Source organism: Sus scrofa, chromosome 6 (assembly GCF_054392235.1).
Source record: "Sus scrofa isolate SSC_HxYL_T2T_F1_AM1 chromosome 6, Sscrofa_HxYL_maternal_Yorkshire_Landrace_v2.0, whole genome shotgun sequence".
In the NCBI taxonomy this organism is placed as follows: Eukaryota; Metazoa; Chordata; class Mammalia; order Artiodactyla; family Suidae; genus Sus; species Sus scrofa.
This window is the reverse complement of record NC_139388.1, coordinates 142,434,387-142,453,246: the sequence shown is the minus strand read 5'-3', so window position 1 is coordinate 142,453,246 and position 18,860 is coordinate 142,434,387. Positions and strand designations below refer to the sequence as shown.

The following is an 18,860-nucleotide window of genomic DNA, read 5'->3' as shown; positions in this document are numbered from 1 at the left end:
GGAAAAGAATGAAATTAGAACACTCCCTCACACCATACACAAAAAGAAACTCAAAAATGGATTAAAGACCTAGATATAAGACCAGACATTATAAAAGTCTTAGAGGAACACATAGGCCAAACACTCTCTGACATAAACGACAGCAACATCTTCTCAGATCCACCTCTTATTAGAGTATTGCCAATAAAAACAAAAATAAACAAATGGGACCTACTCAAACTGAAAAGTTTCTGCACAGCAAAGGAAACCCTAAACAAAACAAAAAGACAAGCCACAGAATGCGAGAAAATGTTTGCAAATGATTCAACTGACAAGGGACTAATCTCCAAAATTGATAAACACCTTCTGAAGCTCCATACCAAAAAAACAAACAACCCCATCCAAAAATGGGCAGAAGATCTAAACAGACAGTTCTCCAGAGAAGACATACAGATGGCCGAGAAACACATGAAAAGATGGTCAACATCACTCATTATTCGAGAAATGCAAATCAGAACCACTTTGAGGTACCACCTTACACCAGCCAGAGTGGCCATCATCCAAAAGTCTCCAAACAAGAAGTGCTGGAGAGGGTGTAGAGAAAAAGGAACCCTATGACACTGTTGGTGGGACTGTAAATTGGTGCAACCACTGTGGAAAACGGTATGGAGATTCCTCAGAAAACTTAACTTAGAACTACCATTGGATCCAGCAATCCCATTCCTGGGCATCTCTCCAGAGAGAACCACAACTCGCAAAGACACATGTACTCCAATGTTCCTTGTGGCACTCTTTTCAATAGCCAAGACATGGAAACCACCTAAATGTCCATCGACAGAGGAGTGGATCAAGAAGAGGTGGTACGTATACGCAATGGAATATTACTCGGCCATTGAAAGGAACGAAGTACTGGTATTTTTAGCAACATGGATGGACCTAGAAATTGTCATGCTAAGTGAAGTCAGCCATACAATGAGACACCAACATCAAATGCTTTCACTGGAATGTGAAATCTGAAGAAAGGACAGACGGAGCTTCTTTGCAGAACACATGCTGACTCACAGACATTGAAAAACTTATGGTCTCCGGAGGAGACAGTTTGGGGGGTGGGGGGTTGTGCTTAGGCTGTGGGATGGAAATCCTGTGAAATCAGATTGTTATGATCATTATACAACTACAGATGTGATGAATTCATTTGAGCAATAAAAAAAAATATTCTTTTCCATTATGGTTTGTTCTCAGAGTATTGAATATAATTGATTGTGGTATACAGTAAGACCCTCTTGTTTATTTAGTCTATATATATGTTTGTATCTACTAACTGCAACCCTCCACCAACCCCCTCCCTCTTGACAACCCCAGACCTGTTCTCTATGTCTGTGAGTCTATTTCTGTTTTGTATAGTTTCATTTGTTTCATATTTTAGATTCTATATAAAAGTAATATCACACGATATTTGTCTTTTTCTGACTTACTTCACTTAGTGTAATAATCTCTAGGTCCATCCATGTTACCACAAATGGCATTATTTCATTCATTTTTATTTTTTAATGGCTGAGTAATATTCCATTATGTATCTTTATCCATTCTTCTGTTGATGGATATTTAGGTTGTTTCCATGTCTTTGTTATTGTGAACAGTGCTGCAGTGAACTAGGGGTGCATGTTATCTTTTTGAATTATAGTTTTGTCTGGATATATATATACCCAAGAGTGGGATTGCTGGATCATGTGGTAGTCTATATTTAGTTTTCTGAGGCGTCTACATACTATTTTCTGTAGTGACTTACATTCCCACCAACAGTGTAGGAAGGTTCCTATTTTTCCACACCCTCTCCAGCATTTACTTGTAGATTTTTTAATGATGGCCATTCTGACCAGTACAAGGTGGTGCCTCATTGTGGTTTCGATTTGCATTTCTCTAATAATTAATGATGTTGAACATTTTTCATGTGTTTATTGGTCAGTTTGTATTTTATAGATGTATTTTTGATGTGTTCATAGGGGAAAGTAAGTTCCATATCTCCTTCTCTGACATCTTGATCTCTTCACCAGGCAGATTTTTTTAATCCCTTGATCATAAATCATGTTTGGACATCATTCTGGTTTTTTTTGTGCTAAATACATTTATGTGATTAGTTTTATTTTAGCATAGTCTGCTTCAATGCCGTTTACCAGAAAACTGAAAATTATTTTTGCTTAATGGCTTCTAATTTGTTATTTTCTTTTTCCAATAGATTTATGAATTGTATTCAGAAGTGATAATTTATGAATTATACTTTCTGTAACATTACCCTCTTAGATCCTGTTAGAGATTTATTTTTAAATATCCTTGGCTCTTTTTTTTTCTCTATTTGGACACCTATACTTTTCTCAATATCTTCCTTTCATTTCCTTCTTTCTATGCGCTGAAGACAAATATGCAGCAGTGCATATTCATTTGGCTGGAAGAATGTGAAAATGTCAAGATTAATCTAATGATGAATCAAGTCCAGGCTCACTTTAATTTATATGCAAAATGGAATTATCTTTTCATTTGATAAGCCTCTCCCACCTTGGTTAACACACAATGCTCTTAGTACTGTGTGTAGTAAAGGGCCAGAATAGGAAGATGCCCATGTTTTTGTGTCAGTGGTAAAAGGGCATTTTACTTCATTCACAAGGTTGTTGTATCCATTTAATTAAATTATTTTGAATCATACAGTAGAAAAAAGGAATGGGGAAAAAAGAGCTAAAGTGTTAAAAAAAAAAAGCTAGTGACTCTAAATAGTAAAATTGAATTGATTGCTTTTAAATGTGTTATATAAGAGCCCCCATTCTTCCCAGCACAGAAACCATCAGAGAAGATACTGCCAGATTCTATACTATTTTAGCTGTTTCATTTTAAGCAATTGGAAAGTCGTAAATGGGGGGAGTTTGGCCTGACAAATTTTTAGAGGGTATGCGACTATGACATCATCCTGATGTCCAAGCCTTGCACAAGTTGGTACTCAGTTTTCATGATAAATGAATTTACATTTGTTTTATTGGGGGTTGGCTTTGTTTTCTGAATTATGATAGATTCACTAAGGACTGGAGGCAACTCAGCTAGGTCTAAAGGGGAGTCTTCAATAACCATTTTAGCACCAAGAGTAGAATCAAGGTATATGGAAAGTAACTTTGGAGAGTAATTTATTTCTGCTATATTGGTATTTCTTTTCATCAATGATTTATTGAATTGTATTCTTATAATCATATAGCTATATTTTTAATATATAACCTTTCGGAAACATCTAAGGATAATATTTGCAAGAAACTGGAAAAAATGTCAGACACCATTTCATATACCATGGTCTGCAATAATGATTTGAGTTCAATTTTGTCCCCATATCATATGCCAACAAAGACTGATTTATAAAGCATGTTCCTCAATCCAGAACCAGATAATACTAAAGATAATTACTATGTCTGGTTAGAGTTTAAGAGCAATTTCCTGAGGCACTACTTGTAAAAGTGAAAGAACATACATTGGAGTGAGTGCTGGTCAGCTATACCATAAAAGAAAATTAAGAAATTGTTGCATACAGCCTGTTTTCCAACATTAAACAGTAACCACATTTTGCATGATAATCCCACAGTATCTCTAATAGCATCATTTCACTGCGTGGATTCACAAACTCTTTTTAAACTTTCTAGGGACACAGAAAAATCAAATCAATCATACTCATTTATTTACAGATATGATTGGTGCTTTATCCTCTAAAAGTGAGTTATTAATATATAAAGCAGAATTTGGATTTCTTCCCCAAACAATATTTTTATTTTAAATAAGAACCGTTAGCTATATTAACAAACATCTTATTAGATATAGGAAATTTTAAAACTACCCTGAAAAATGCAACATTTTTTATATTTTCATTTAAAGAAACATTAAATTTTCAAGAAAATTAATTTTGAAGGTTTAACATATAATTTTAAAATAGACCCATACATTTGCTAAGGACTAACTAAACCTAAGAAAATATTTAGCTTGAGATAGACCAGTGATAGGAATATTTAATCTCACCTTAGAAAACTAATACATTAATTTGTGTTCACATTTTTTATATTCTTTAAACTTTTTCTTGCCTTTAAAATGATGAGATTTTCTTCTTATGAAGGTTGGTCAAAGCAAATGAGGGACTGAGCAAACCTTTGACAAATTAAATACCAACTAATTTAGGCCACTGCTAGGGCTAAAAAAAAGAAATCCATTTCTTAGGCATTTAGCTTCGAGTTCCTTATTTTGTATAAAATACCAGCTTCAGTTATTTGGTTTGGCAATAATGCTCAGCTAGAGAAAAGTGAAAAAACTTTAAAGATACATCTAGATTGAAAAAAAAAAAAAAGCCTAGATATTTGATTCAGTGAAGATCTTGCCATAGTAGGTGGGTTTTTAAAAACGAAAGCTTTTTGAAGTCACTGCTGCTATGCAGTGGGTTAAGAATCTGACTGCAGCAGTTCAGGTGGCAGTGGAGGTGTGGGTTTGATTCCCAGCCTGGCACAGAAGGTTAAAGGATCTTTCTTTGCCACAGCTGTGGCTTAGATTCAGTCCCTGGCCTGGGAACTTCCATATGCTGCGGGTACGGCCATACAAATAAAAAATAAAATAAAATAAAAAAGCTTTTCTCCTTTTCTAGCTTAAAGAAATAAAAAAGCAGACAGATTTTTTTTTCTTATCTAAATCTTTATTGGAAGAAAAAAACAGATTTAAAACAATGAGTAACAACAAATTTCATTAAATATTAAACGTTTTAGTTATCAAAGATATTTATACAATATGTTCCTAATATTTCTGCACAGCAGAAACACACTGATTATAGAGCTCAGACTGTCATTTGCTCATATGAGTTCGTTTTTGGCAATGAAGAATATCCAAAGTCACAGTTAAATGTGATAATAGATAAATTGCTAGTAACTTATTGTTGATTCTCAAAGCTTTCAGAAATTATGATTACATGATTGACATTACCTTAGGGTGAATATTTTATTACCTTTGGGTGAATGTTTTATGGACTCTTTCTATAACAAACTGAATTCATTTTCTTTTGTTAGTAGTACTAACAAAATTATTTGAAATTGAATTAGAAATTATGTTCCTGTTTATATTAGCACAGTAAAAAGTAACATGTTATAAGTAAACTGATTATTTCATATCGAAAGTTAGAAAATGGAAATAACATACATAAAACACTCCTGATGATAATAACCATTTAGAGTGGAGTTTTTCAGAACATGACATCTGTGAGCACCCTTTTTAGGAGTAAAGTTTCCCTTTGTAATTCCTTAAAGATTCCCTTTCCAATCTGTGTAAAACACTGAGAAAGGCAGTCTTATACCTACTGTATTTTCAAAGATCGTAGAAAAGATTATTTTAAACTCACTTTTAGTAAAAAAACAAAACAAAACTAACAAGTGTCCTTTCAGGTATTTTTCCTGCGTGTAGTACACATTCATGAATGTCCACTAGGCGCAAGGGAAATTGTTTATGCTGCAAAATGTACTGTATACAGTGAGGATATCAAACATACTGAAATGATCAATGGTTTCCAACTGGTGAGCTAAGAGGAAAACAAATGCAAAAAGACTTGTTATAATCACTAAAACATTGCAGTTGTGTGTGTGTGTTTTTTTTTTTTTTTTAAAACCATGTTTGTAAACTTGCCCACAAAAGCTGGGTAATATTAAACAGCCAGTAAGGCACTTTGTCAGAGAGGAAGAAGTAGTAAAGGCTGGATAACTGACAATTTGTTTAATAGGAAACAGTCTATATACCTAGAGCAAAATCTGGAGTGGAGTGCTCTTTTTACAGATGTACTGTCAAACAGGAGTGGGAAAAACTTTAAAATCTTCTATTTCACTTCCTTCACCAACTTCCCCTGCAGAAGTTTTTTAGTCATAACCTTAAAAATATATTAGCAGCTATCAATTTAAGTAACATCTCATTTTTCAATCTAATAATTTTAAACAATATTAACATATACACTGGCATCTCCAAAACATCCAAGCCAATTTATTAAAAAATGAATTACAAAACAAAAGATTATAGTATAAAAAATGTTCCATGTTATTACCAATTCCCTTGCAACTTCTGATGGCTTCACATTGTTACAGTATAAGCTTTGGTATAAAACATGCAAATAAAAGCAACAAGGTCATGAATACAGTGTTCCATACACAAAGCACTTATGAAACGAGTATAGCACAGACACAGCAGATGAGAGAAAGGTAACATCGCTGCAGGATGACCAGAGTTTGCACTTCTACCGCTTCTTAGTTTGCACATTTGGCTCTTTCAAAATCTTCAGCAGAGATTGACTCATGTAATAGGGTCTTTCAGTAGAACCATCATTTCGTTCTAAATCTTCCACTAGGAGGAAGAATGGCACAGGGTAAATATCAATGCATAACTGTAAGAGAAGTCACATCGCCACCTGCTGCATACTTCCTTTACAGCAGTTCAAAATGTTACTTGGAAAAACAGCATAGTTTGGCACCAACATTATTGTAAACATAACAGAGAACAATCAGCCCTTGTTATTATGTCAGGAAGATATTATCTCATTCTGTGTACCAGGTCTGATTCTGCCAATAGCACATGCCTCTCAGCTGCATGACTGAGGAAATAAATTTTAGCTTCTTTTGAAGAACAAATGTAATTATACAAAAACCAGAAGATGTAGGAGGAATTTGTAAATTCACCTTCAAATTCCTAAAAAGTATTAGGTATTTGGTTTGCCTCTTAAATTACCATATTAGTTCAAAATTGCTTTTATTTTTCAATCAACAATTTAGTAGTTTTTAAAAAAGATTTGTAGAATTTTAGTGTATTTCAAATCCTTGAAGAACATATTTTGCAAAATACTGCTTTTTCTGTTATACTTTCTTTTGTAAGAAAGTTTCTAAATGATTTTTGTTAAAAACAATGCTCATTTTTACTTTGTGTAATTTCGATTACACAAAGTAATTAATGAAAAACATTTTCTGACTAGAACAAAGCACATAATATAGTTAAAACTTCCATACTTAGAGATTCAAGTTAATTAAAAAATTAAGAAATATTGACCCAAATAATATTCCTTTTCCTATGATTTTGCACCCAAGGATTATATTCTTAAAAATATAGCCAAGTTTAGAATGTATCTCCATATAGTTCAGTGAATTACTGTGGAGAATTTTCTGGTCTCATCAGCAGATTTAATGCTAAATATTTAGTATATAGGCCCCAACTAGTACCAAGAATCTAAAATACAGAAGTTATGATTGTTAGAATTATCCAAACTAATCTCCTTTGTCTTTTCTTAACTCCTAGATTTGATAAGAATATAAGGAGAAAATAGGCAACTAGTTTCAAACATGTTGATTTATATTTTATTCAAGTGATTTGCCAACTTTTATATATATAGCAGAATCACTGGAAGACCTTATAATAATTCACAAGCTGCCCCACACCAAAATACTTATATTAGAATCTCTTGGGGTCAGGGTAAATGTATCTATATTATAGCAAGGTCTCAGAGTGATTCTGATACATACACCAAAAAAAATAAATTTTTTTTTGTTGCATCATTGTGAATGTTTCAATGACTCCTAAAAGAGAATTTATTCCTTACAATTTTTCAGCACTAAAGATAGAAGTAACTATTTTACTGGATATTTCCATACCCCTGTATTGTTGAATAATAATAATAACCACCTAGAAAGGTTATCACTCTTCTTTGAATTATTCTTCAAGAAGCATGAGAGTGAAGAAGGCCCTTTGCCAAGATATGAAGCCAAATAAGACTTCTGACAATAATCGCAAGGAAGTAAGCCAGGAACAAGATGGTGGCCATTATAAGGACTGATCATTTAAAAATCTTCCCTAGTCATTGTCTTCTTGCTTTTAAGCTGCTATGAAATGAGTCTAAATCTAGGTTCCCACACTTCAGGATCATTAAATAAATTAGTATTGATATTAATTTATAATACATTACAATATTTATCTTTTCTTGGATACATGGATCATATTCAGATCAAAATGTTTGATGTTCCTTTCTGTCAAGACATAAATAATCCTGTACACAAACTTAGCGTAAAAGCCAAAAGATTCTACTGATTCAGTGCTCCTTCTGGGGTACATTTCTACACTGTTGGCCATGTCAAATGCACTTGCATACAGCAGATGGATAGGCAAAGTACATCAGTGTCTGATTCATGCTTTGCTCCACCATGCAAAAGACTAACGCATGGCTGCCAGATCCTGGGTTGTTTCTCTGGCCAGCAGGGGTAGAGTATAAAAATAACGTTCCTCCTAAAACCTTCAGGAAGAGAGTTCCTAACCCATTGTATGCCCCTTGTGGATACCAGATGAGTACCTGTGAGGGCTAATATTTCCTTAGGGTAAAATCTGAAGTGTCTTATCTTTTCTTCACTGAAAGTTAAGTTAAAAATTAAACCTTTTATAGAGTAAAGCCACACCATCTCTATAATCTAGAAAAATAGGCATGCTCGTAAAACATATAATCACTCTTCTGAAGCAGATCGATACTGATTTTCTATATGGTGGGCATAGGAAAATAGCGATTTGTCTCTATTTGGGTTGCAGACAAGTGGCATGAATTATGTGGCCATCTCGATTCTGTTCAGAATATGTTTTCACAGTGGCCAGAGGTTCATATCCTTGGAAATGCCATTATAGAACTCAGATTCAGCTTCACTGTAAATATAATTTCACTAAAATGAAATGGGCTCTGAAGGTTCCTCAGTAATTTTTACCTAGGAATTTTCTCTGTGGAACCTGTATAACATTAACATCTATATGTTTGTTATCGCCATGAATCACTTACTGAAATATACTTCCTAGGGAAACATTAATACAAGTTTAATCACAGTTTAGAGAGTTGTCCACTAGCTTGAACAGTATAAATATAATCATAGCACCATATATACAAATTTAGTACCATATGCCAGTTAACTACAAAGCAATCTTTTTATGGCTAGTTGATTATACATTTATAGTATTTTTTAAAAATTGCCTGAATATCCTTTACAAATATACATTTATAAAAAGAAAGGCTATCAAAGTGCTGCAATGGGAAACAGCACGCTAAGCTATAAAAATTTTGGAAACACTTTTGGCTAGACTTTGAAAAAAAAAAGTAAAATTTACACCTTGCTCTTCAGCTGGGACGACAGTCTATAAAATATCCTAGTTCACAGAGGCTACTGTCATCAGTTGCCTGATAGGTCAGATGCTGCCAGGTTCTGGCTTTTTAGGAATAAGCACTGAAATTTCAACATTACATAAAAGCATCATTTTCAAATTTACAAATAACCTAAATTATAAAACTTCTACTTAAAAATATGTGGCACTGTTTGGAGCTTTTCTACTCTTTCTGCTTCTGGGGAACTAGTTGCTTCTTGTTCAGAATTCCGTGCAGGGTAGGGGCTATGAAGTAGGGTTTTTCTGTAGATCCATCATTTCTTTCCAGATCTTCACCTGTATATGCAGCAGCCAAAGCAGGCAAACGCAGCAAGCAGGAGCAGAACAATTATATGCATTTTTATAAATTGGAGAGTCGAACAGGGAGAAATCAGAGAAAGCAGTGTTAGAAAGTCAAATATAAGACAAATTAGTGCAGTTAAGTAGCTGTTGCTGGTTAGAGTAAGAAGCTTCAATTTCCGTCAGGAAGTACTGAAACTTCCTATTTCCCACCCACTCCCAAAGAGGTTTACTTTGGTAATTTAAAGCTTAATAAGATCTTTCATGCCCTTTGAAAAGTGTTATCTTTAAATTCTATGACTGATCATTTCAGAAGGGTAAACTGCCACATCCTCTGAGATGAAGCTGAATAAAAAGTATGGTGTGATAAATGTAGAGGGTAATTGAAATTCAGAATTTAAAGTTGATCTTAATGATAATCCATACACTAATGTTATAGATGAAGAAACTGAGACCCCAGGGTGTAAAATTATCCACCTGAAGTTGAAAGCTCTGGGGGCAGTCAGGATGAGGTGAGGACCTAGTTTCTTGACACCCACTTTAGTTCTTCTACTTAACTAAAATGTGTCCTATCCTAAAACCTTGCAATTTGCCTCAGATTACTTTCAAATGCTAACCCCAGTGTTTTCTGACTTCTGTAATACATGAGTTTACAATCCTGCTTTGCTTAGGCTATGAATAAAATGAGTATTCACTGAGCACATGTCTGTTAGGTAGTTGGGGGAAAGAATGAGAATGATGCTGAGAAGCAAGGAAAAGTTTTCATGGAATTAAATTTCCTGCAGACACATACAATTCACAGCTGATAATATCTCAATAAATATATAAATCCAACTTTATGCTTTGTTTAGACTAGTATATTAAAAATTATGCTATTTGTACCCCTTATTTATTATGAAATAAAAGGTAAGAAGTATATAAAACCATGTAGGATAATCATAGATTTATGGAATAAATCTAAGTTATTTTTCATGATACTCTCTTGGGAATGGTTGGATTATTGGTTTATCGGGTTTTTATATTAGATTTCACAGTAACTTTCCTCACATTCAAAATGAAAAGCTAAGGAGATAACATGATAAATGCTGAATATTTTTGTTCTTTTTTCCTCTATGGTATATACCACATATCATTTATTGTATGTCTATATCATTATTAACTTTTGAGGAACTGGTAGGAACCATGGTATGGATCACATAATAGTGATAATTGTCATCTCCAACCATTATTTTTTCTGATCCTGGGACCAGAATTCTCATTGCCTTGTAATGTAAAAAGGATGCTATGTTTCTATAAATAAATGGTTTGCAAATGGTTTACATTTTTAAAAATACCAGTTTTCTGGCAGCCAATAGGTATAGGCATATATATATACCTATTATATATGTGTGTGCATTTATACATATATATGCACATACATATATATGTGTGTAGTATGTGTGTATATATGTATATGTGTGTATATATACAAAAGGTATAGTTTCACACAATTAGAATTTGGCTTAGAGTATCATTTAAAAAGAATGTTTTCCAAAGTTAGATGTTTCCCATAGTAACAGCAGGAGAGGGAAGAAAAATTCAATTTAGTGTCTCTTGTTCTTTATTATCAAAGAAAAGAATATACAAAAGGAAGCTATTCACATTCAATACACATTCAACACACAATATGTTGAATGAGGCTGAAATTATACCTGATTTAAAGAAGTTGGCAATGATTAATATAGATGGGTATAAAATATTTCTAATTTTTAATTTTTTTTGCTTTTAAAACTATTTAAAAATTTTTATTATAGTTGATTTACAATGTTGTGTTTCTGCTGTACAGCAAAGTGACCCAGTAATCATAAATATATTCTTTTTCTCACATTATTCTCAATCATGTTCCATCACAAGTGATTAGATATAGTTCCCTGTGCAATAAAATAGGATCTCATTGTTTATCCACTCCAAATGCAATAGTTAGCATCTACTAACCACAGACTCCCAGGGCATCCCACTGCCTCTCCCTCCTTCTTGGCAACCACAAGTCTGCTCTCCACATCCATAAGTTTGTTACTTTTCTGTAGATAGGTTCATTTGTGCCATATATTAGATTCCAAATATAAGTGATGTCATATGGTGTTTGTCTTCCTTTTTCTGACTTCACTTAGCATGAGTCTCTCTAGTTCCATTCATGTTGCTGCAAATTGGTATTATTTTGTTCTTTTTTATGGCAGAGAAGTTTTCCATTGTGTGTATGCACAACATTTAATCCATTCGTCACTGGACATTTAGATTGCTTCCATGTCTTGGCTATTGTGACTAGTGCTCCAATGAACACACGGGTGCATGTATCTTTTTCAAGGAAAGTTTGTCTGGATAGATGCCCAGGAGTGGGACTGCCAGATCATATGGTAGTTCTATATTTAGTTTTCTGAGGAACTGCATAGTTTTCCATAGTGGTTGTACCAATTTACATTCCCACCAAAAGTATAGGAGGGTTTCCTTTTCTCCATAGCCTCTTCAGCATTTGTTTACGTGCATACTTACTAATAATGGCCATTTTGACTGGCGTAAGGTTGTACTTCACTGCAGTTTTGATTTGCATTTCTCTAATAATTAATTAGTGATGTAAGCATTTTTTTCATGTGCCTGTTGCCCATCTGTATGTCTTTGGAGAAATGTCTTTTTAAGTCTTCTGCCCATTTTTCAATTGGGTTGGTTGGTTGGTTGGTTTGCTATTGAGTTGTTTATATATTTTGGAGATTAAGCCCTTGTCAGTTGCATCATCTGCAACTATTTTCTCCCATTCCATAGGTTGTCTTTTTGTGTTTTTTAATGGTTTCCCTTGCCGTACAAAAGCTTGTAATTTTGATTAGGTCCACTGGTTTATTTTTGTTTTTATTTCTATTGCTTTGGGAAACTGGCCTAAGAAAATATTTGTATGTTTGATGTCAGAGAATGTTTTGACTATGTTCTCTTCTAGTTTTTTTTTTTTTTAATAATGATTTTTATTTTTTCCATTATAGCTGATTTACAGTGTTCTGTCAATTTTCTACTGCACAGCATGGTGACCTAGTTACACATACATGTATACATTCTTTTTTCTCACATTATCATGCTCCATCATACTTGACCAGAAAGAGTTCCCAGTGCTATACAGCAGGATCCCATTGCTTATCCATTCCAAAGGCAATAGTTTACATCTATTAACCCCAAATTCCCAGTCCTGCTCCTTCCCCCTTCCTCTTGGCAACCACAAGTCTGCTCTCCACATCCATGAGTTTGTTACTTTTCTGTAGATAGGTTCATTTGTGCCATATATTATATTCCAGATATAAGTGACATCATATGGTATTTGTCTTTCTCTGACTTACTTCACTCAGTATGAGAGTCTCTAGTTCCATCCATGTTGCTGCAAATGGCATTATTTTGTTCTTTTTTATGGCTGAGTAGTATTCCATTCTGTATAGTACCAAGGATCTTTGTAATCCAATCATCTGTCAGTGGACATTTAGGTTGTTTCCATGTCTTGGCTCTTGTGAATAGTGCTGCAATGAACATGCAGGTGCATGTATCTTTTCCAAGGAAAGTTTTGTCTGGATATATGCCCATGAGTGGGATTGCTGGGTCATATAGTAGTTCTATGTATAGTTTTCTAAGGTACCTCCATATTGTTTTCCATAGTGGTTGTACCAATTTACATTCCCACCAACAGTGCAGGAGGGTTCCCTTTTCTCCACACCCCCTCCAGCATTTGTTATTTGTGGACTTATTAATGATGGCCATTCTGACTGGTGTAAGGTGGTATCTCATGGCAGTTTTGATTTGCATTTCTCTAATAATCAGGGATGTTGAGCATTTTTTCATGTGGTTGTTGGCCACCTGTACATCTTCCTTGGAGAAATGTCTATTCAGGTCCTTTGGCCATTTTTCAATTGGGTTATTGGCTTTTTTTGCTGTTAAGTTGTATAAGTTGTTTGTATATTTTAGAGATTAGGCCCTTGTCAGTTGCATCACTTGAAATTATTTTCTCCCATTCTGTAAATGGTCATTTTTTTTTAATGGTTCCCTTTGCTGTGCAAAATCTTGTCAGTTTGATTAAGTCCCATTGGTTTATTTTTGCTTTGATTTCTGTTCCTTTGGGAGACTGACCTGAGAAAACATTCGTAAGGCTGATGTCAGAGAATGTTTTGCCTATGTTCTCTTGTAGGAGTTTAATAGTGTCTTGTCTTACATTTAAGTCTTCAAGCCATTTTGTGTTTATTTTCATACATGGTGTGAGGGTGTGTTTTAGTTTCATTGCTTTGCATGCAGCTGTCCAGCTTTCCCAGCAATACTTGCTGAAAAGACTGTCCTTTTCCCATTTTATGTTCTTGCCTCTTTTGTCAGATTAATTGACCATAGGTGTCTGGGTTTATTTCTGGGTTCTCTCTTCTGTTCCACTGGCCTATATGTTTTGGTACCAGTACCACATTGTCTTGATGACTGTGGCTTTGTAATATTGCCTGAAGTCTGGGAGAGTTATGCTTCCTGCTTGGTTTTTGTTCCTCAGAATTGCTTTGGCGATTCTGGGTCTTTTGTGGTTACATATACATTTTTGGATTGTTCTAGTTCTGTGAAAAATGTCCTGGGTAATTTGATAGGGATTGCAGTGAATCTGTAGATTGCTTTGGGTAGTATGGCCATTTTTACAATATTAATTTTCCAACCCAGGAGCATGGAATATCTTTCCATTTCTTTACATCTTCTTTAATTTCCTTGATTAATGTTTTATAGTTCTTGGCATATAAGTCTTTTACCTCCTTGGCCAGGTGTATTCCCAGGTATTTGATTTTGTGAGGTGCAATTTTAAAAGGAATTGTATTTTTGTATTCCTTTTCTAATATTTCATTGTTAGTATACAGAAATGTGACTGATTTCTGAATGTTAATCTTATATCCTGCTACTTTGCTGAATTTGTTGATCAGTTCAAGTATTTTTAGAGTTTTCTCTATACAGTGACATGTCATCTGCATACAGTGACAGTTTTACCTCTTCTCTTCCTACCTGGATGCCTTTTATTTCTTTTGTTTGTCTGATTGCGGTGGCTAAGACTTCCAGTACTATGCTGAATAATAGTGGTGAGAGTGGGCCATTGGTTTTTTAGTATCATGTTGTTTGTCTCCATGTAGTCATTTTTTTCTCCTTTCTTTTCCTGTAGTTGATTTCTAGTTTCATTCCATTGTGGTCAGAGAAGATGCTTGAAATAATTTCTATACTCTTAAATTTGTTGAGGGTAGTTTTGTGCCCCAGTATGTGGCAATCCTTGGGAATGTTCCAGGTACACTTGAAAAGAATGTATATTCTGATTTTTTTGGATGTAATGTCCTGAAGAGGGTAATTCAGTCTAACTTTTCTATTGTGTCATTTAGGATCTCTGTTGCCTTATTGACTTTTTGTCTAGAGGATCTGTCCATTGATGTGAGTAGGGTATTAAAGTCTCCTACTATTATTGTGTTCCCATCAATTTCTCCTTTAATGTCTTTTGGTATTTATTTGTTGCATGCATTTGGGTGCTCCTATGTTAGGGGCAGATATACGGACAAGTATAGTGTCCTCTTCTTGAATGGTTCCTTTTATCATAAATAGTGTCTTTCTATGGCCTTCATTTTAAGATCTATTTTGTTTGAGTATTGTAACTCCTGCTTTCCTATCTTGTCCATTCACATGAAATATCTTTTTCCATCCCCTCACTTTCAATGTATATGTGTCCTTTGCCCTAAGGTGGGTCTCTTGTAGGCAGCATATTGTAGGCTCTTGTTTTTTTATCCAGTTTGCCACTCTGTGACTTTTGATTGGCACATTCAGTCCATTGACATTTAAGGTAATTATTGATAAATATGTATTTATATCCATTTAAAACCTTGTTTTCCAGTTGATTCTGTTTCTCCTTTGTTCTTTTCCTTTTTTGGTTGGATGTTTTTCTTTTAAGCTTGTGTCCTCTTCTTTTTAGTTTTTGTGAATGTTATGTTTGGTTTTGATTTGTGGTTGCTCTGTTTTTCAGGTATGTTAACCCCTTCCTATATCTGCTTGCTTTAGCCTGATGGCCATGTAGGTTCAAATACATACTGAAAAAAAGAGTCTAGATTTTATTATATATTTTATGATTTTTATGTCCTTTTTCAACATCTTTATATTTCTACTTTTGCTGTTCCTTCTGTTTATCATTGCTTTTACCATAGATTTTTTTGGGGGGTCTTTTTTTTTAGCCTCCCCCCCATATGAAAGTTCCCAGGCTAGGGGTCAAATCAGAGCTGTAGCTGCTGGCCTCCTCTCAGGAGTGCTAGTCCCATCCTGTTTCCTTTTCTCTCTCTCTCTCTTTTTTTTTCTACCCAATATTGGAGGGTTTCTTGCCCTTTTTGGAGGTTTAAGGTCTTCTGGCAGCATTCAGTAGATGTTCTGTGAGAATCGTTCTACATATAGATAGGGTTTTTTGCTTTGCTTGTGGGAAAAGGTGAGCAGCACGTCTTACTCCTCTGCCATTTTGATCCCACCTCTTTTTTTTTTTTTTTTTTTTTGTTTCCTTTTTAGGGTCATACCTGTGGCATGTGGAAGTTACCAGGCTTGGGGTCAGATCAGAGCTGCAGCTGCAGGCCTATGCTACAGCAACAGAAACACAGGATCTGAGCCACGTCTGTGACCTACACCACAGGTCAGGGCAATGCCAGATCCTTAACCCACTGAGCAGGGCCAGGGATCAAGCCCACATCCTCATGGATACTAGTTGGGTTCATTACCTCTAAGCCACAATGGGAACACCTGTAAAACATTTCTTAGTGCTCAAATTTAAACTCCACTCTGAAAATTAAAGCCCATAAGATTTGGCAAAACTTCCAAAGACTGGAAACTCCTAGATTCTGTATATGTTTTTGAGAAAGCTTTTCAGTTACAAGAATGGGAAGATCCTAGTGGGATCGCCCAGTATCACTCTCATGATTAGCATCTGAGATGAGAGCTCTTTGAGAGCTCTGTCTGTTCTGTGTCTTATGCCACTTTATTCCCATCTCATAATGAGCTGAAGTTTGTTCATGTGGTATTTTGTAGATGGCTTCTCCTGGCAAACCACTGAGGCACTAAGAAAAGATTAAACATTCTAGTTCCATTTAGAACCAGAGGAAGAGGTAACTTATACACAAAGTTTTTTTCTGATTTCTTTTTCCATTTATTGAAAATTGATTTTAAATGTTCAGAAAGAAAAAAAAAAAAGCAAACCATCTTCTAGATGGTCTTTTCCCTTCAATATCTCCCCTTCTGACCCAAGCATGCAGTTGGTGCTATGAGTTACACTAAAAAGGCAACTATTTGTTTTGTATAAGTGGATCAGTCAGTAATTCCCTGTCATAGAATGTTTCCTCTGCTTCTTTTAACAGCAATGTGCCAGAGAAATAATCTCTCAGAGGGTATTAGCTGTAGGGCCAACAATTTCTGTTCTTTCACCTGCTGACCCTACTTTCTCTAGATTGAAGGTGAGGACAGATCAAGCTCCTGATGGACATTAAGTGCTCTAGGGCTTTTAAGATGCAGCAGTAATAGTCTGCACATATGAATTGTACATGCCACACAGAGGCACAGCGAAGAGGTCATTGATAAAAGCTCTAATGAGATATTTTAACTCTAAGCTTCAGAGTTGATCTAGCATTTCCTAGACATGCCTCTATCAGTCCTATCTGTTTGTCATTGTGTTACCTAGTGTGAACTGGCCCTATGTGTCTTTGAAACCATTGCCATTTCGGCTTTATCAGAACCTTTAAAGGCTCTTCTCAAAGAGTTCCTGAATCCCAGTTAGGTACTCAGTTATGAATAAAGCACAACAGAAGCCAATCATTATTATAAATTTGAAAAATTTAGAAATTAAAAAACAGTCTATGCTAACACCATGCCATGATGCCTGACTCTCCTGTGCTTTGCGAACTCCATTTCTCAGATCAGTTGAGTTTTCAAAAGCATCTACTAAACAATGCCTCTTCTCCCCGCCCCCAAAAAAGAACCACTGTTTTACAGTTGCAGCCAGGTCATAGCAAATCTATAAGCTGGCTAAGGACATGGGTCTTAACCTTCTCATCTTTTGGTTATCCACCAAAGGAGGAAGAAAACACATATACTGAAAACTTACAGAAGCAGATAAAAATTGTTTCAATACACATTGCATAGATGCTGAAGAATCCATGTGCAATTAGGTAAGATCCAATAATGACTGTCTAAAAATGAGTAGAGAAGAGAATGAAAATGTCATTAAGTTGTCCAGAAGAACAATAATGCAGCTTTAAATGAAATCATGATGAGAAAGCCTTGAAGTACTCTGTATTCGAAAATATTTCAATATAGAAACCTAAAAACTTCAATGATTATGTTTTTGAGTGCTTCTGTATTAGGATTTAAATAAGGTATACTAGATGACCTGGCAATTTTCTTTTCACTATCTCTAATGTCTACCAAAAACACCCCAGATTTAGGATCCTGCACACTAAAGCAGTAAAGGGTAGGAGTTAAGAGCACACACCTCCTAGGTTGGATCACAGCTCATAAACTCACTCAATAAGTTACTTAACCTCTCTGTGCCTGCGACATGAAATTGTGTCCGCAGAAGGGGAGAATGTGAGTAATAATGGTATTTATGCCACGTGGATTGAGTGAGTTAATATAGCGTAATAGATACTGCAGGGTTCCATACAGATCCTCCCCAGCTGCCACATCTATTCCAGTTGCTAAGAATACAGGTTGCTGATGACTCAGCTGTTTCTCTCACTAGGAATTGCTCCCCTTTCAGGGAACTACCTCACCTAAGGTTACATCATCATTCTGAGGGCAACCCCTGGTCAACTGCCTGATGCAGCACAGGGAGGCCTTGTCCCTTTGTCAGAACTTCCTGTAATTATGCTATAACTGGGTCAATTTCCTCTTTTTCCTGGGCCTGTCTCCTCACTTCCTTTCACATGTTTCTCAGGAAAGCACCTCATAATAAACCTTCTGCATGCAGTCCTCAGCTTCAGGGGCTGCTTTCAAGGACCCGGTGTCTAAAGCAGAATGAGGTTTGGCACAAAGTAAGACCAATAATATTAGCTATCATCATTTCTCCTATTTCTTTTTGGTTTTTTTTATTTTGCCATCTCTGGTAAATCAGAGTCAGTGTTACCCAGATGCTATGGAATGAACCGTGTCCCCTCAAAATTCACATGTAGAAACCTAATCCCCAACATGGTAGCATTTGGAGGTGGGGCCTTCGGGAGGTATTGAGGTCATGAGGATACAGCCCTTGTGAATGGGATTAGTGCCTTTATAAGAGGAGACAGGAGAGATGATATCTCTCTCCTCCATGTTAGGATAATAGCAAGAAGATGTCCCTTTGCAAATTAGGAAGA

At 35.3% G+C, this 18,860-nt stretch overlaps 1 protein-coding gene across 11 annotated transcripts in view; it reads right to left on the bottom strand.

Moving 5' to 3' along the window:
* Positions 1-4,662: 4,662 nt before the first annotated feature.
* The window catches only part of SLC44A5 (solute carrier family 44 member 5), a 409,049-nt gene continuing 394,851 nt past the window's right edge, over positions 4,663-18,860 (bottom strand). For 7 of the 11 annotated variants that reach the window (XM_021096464.2, XM_021096466.2, XM_084964679.1 and 4 more), the window contains 2 exons: positions 17,615-17,699; positions 4,663-6,366 (listed from right to left, as the gene is read on the bottom strand). In XM_021096464.2, the coding sequence (XP_020952123.2) occupies positions 6,260-6,366; positions 17,615-17,699 (192 nt within the window). In that variant the 3' untranslated portion in view covers positions 4,663-6,259. Of the gene's footprint in view, positions 9,478-17,614; positions 17,700-18,860 lie in introns of all 11 variants that reach the window. The other 4 variants (XM_013996232.3, XM_013996239.3, XM_021096465.2 and 1 more) reach the window with 1 other exon arrangement.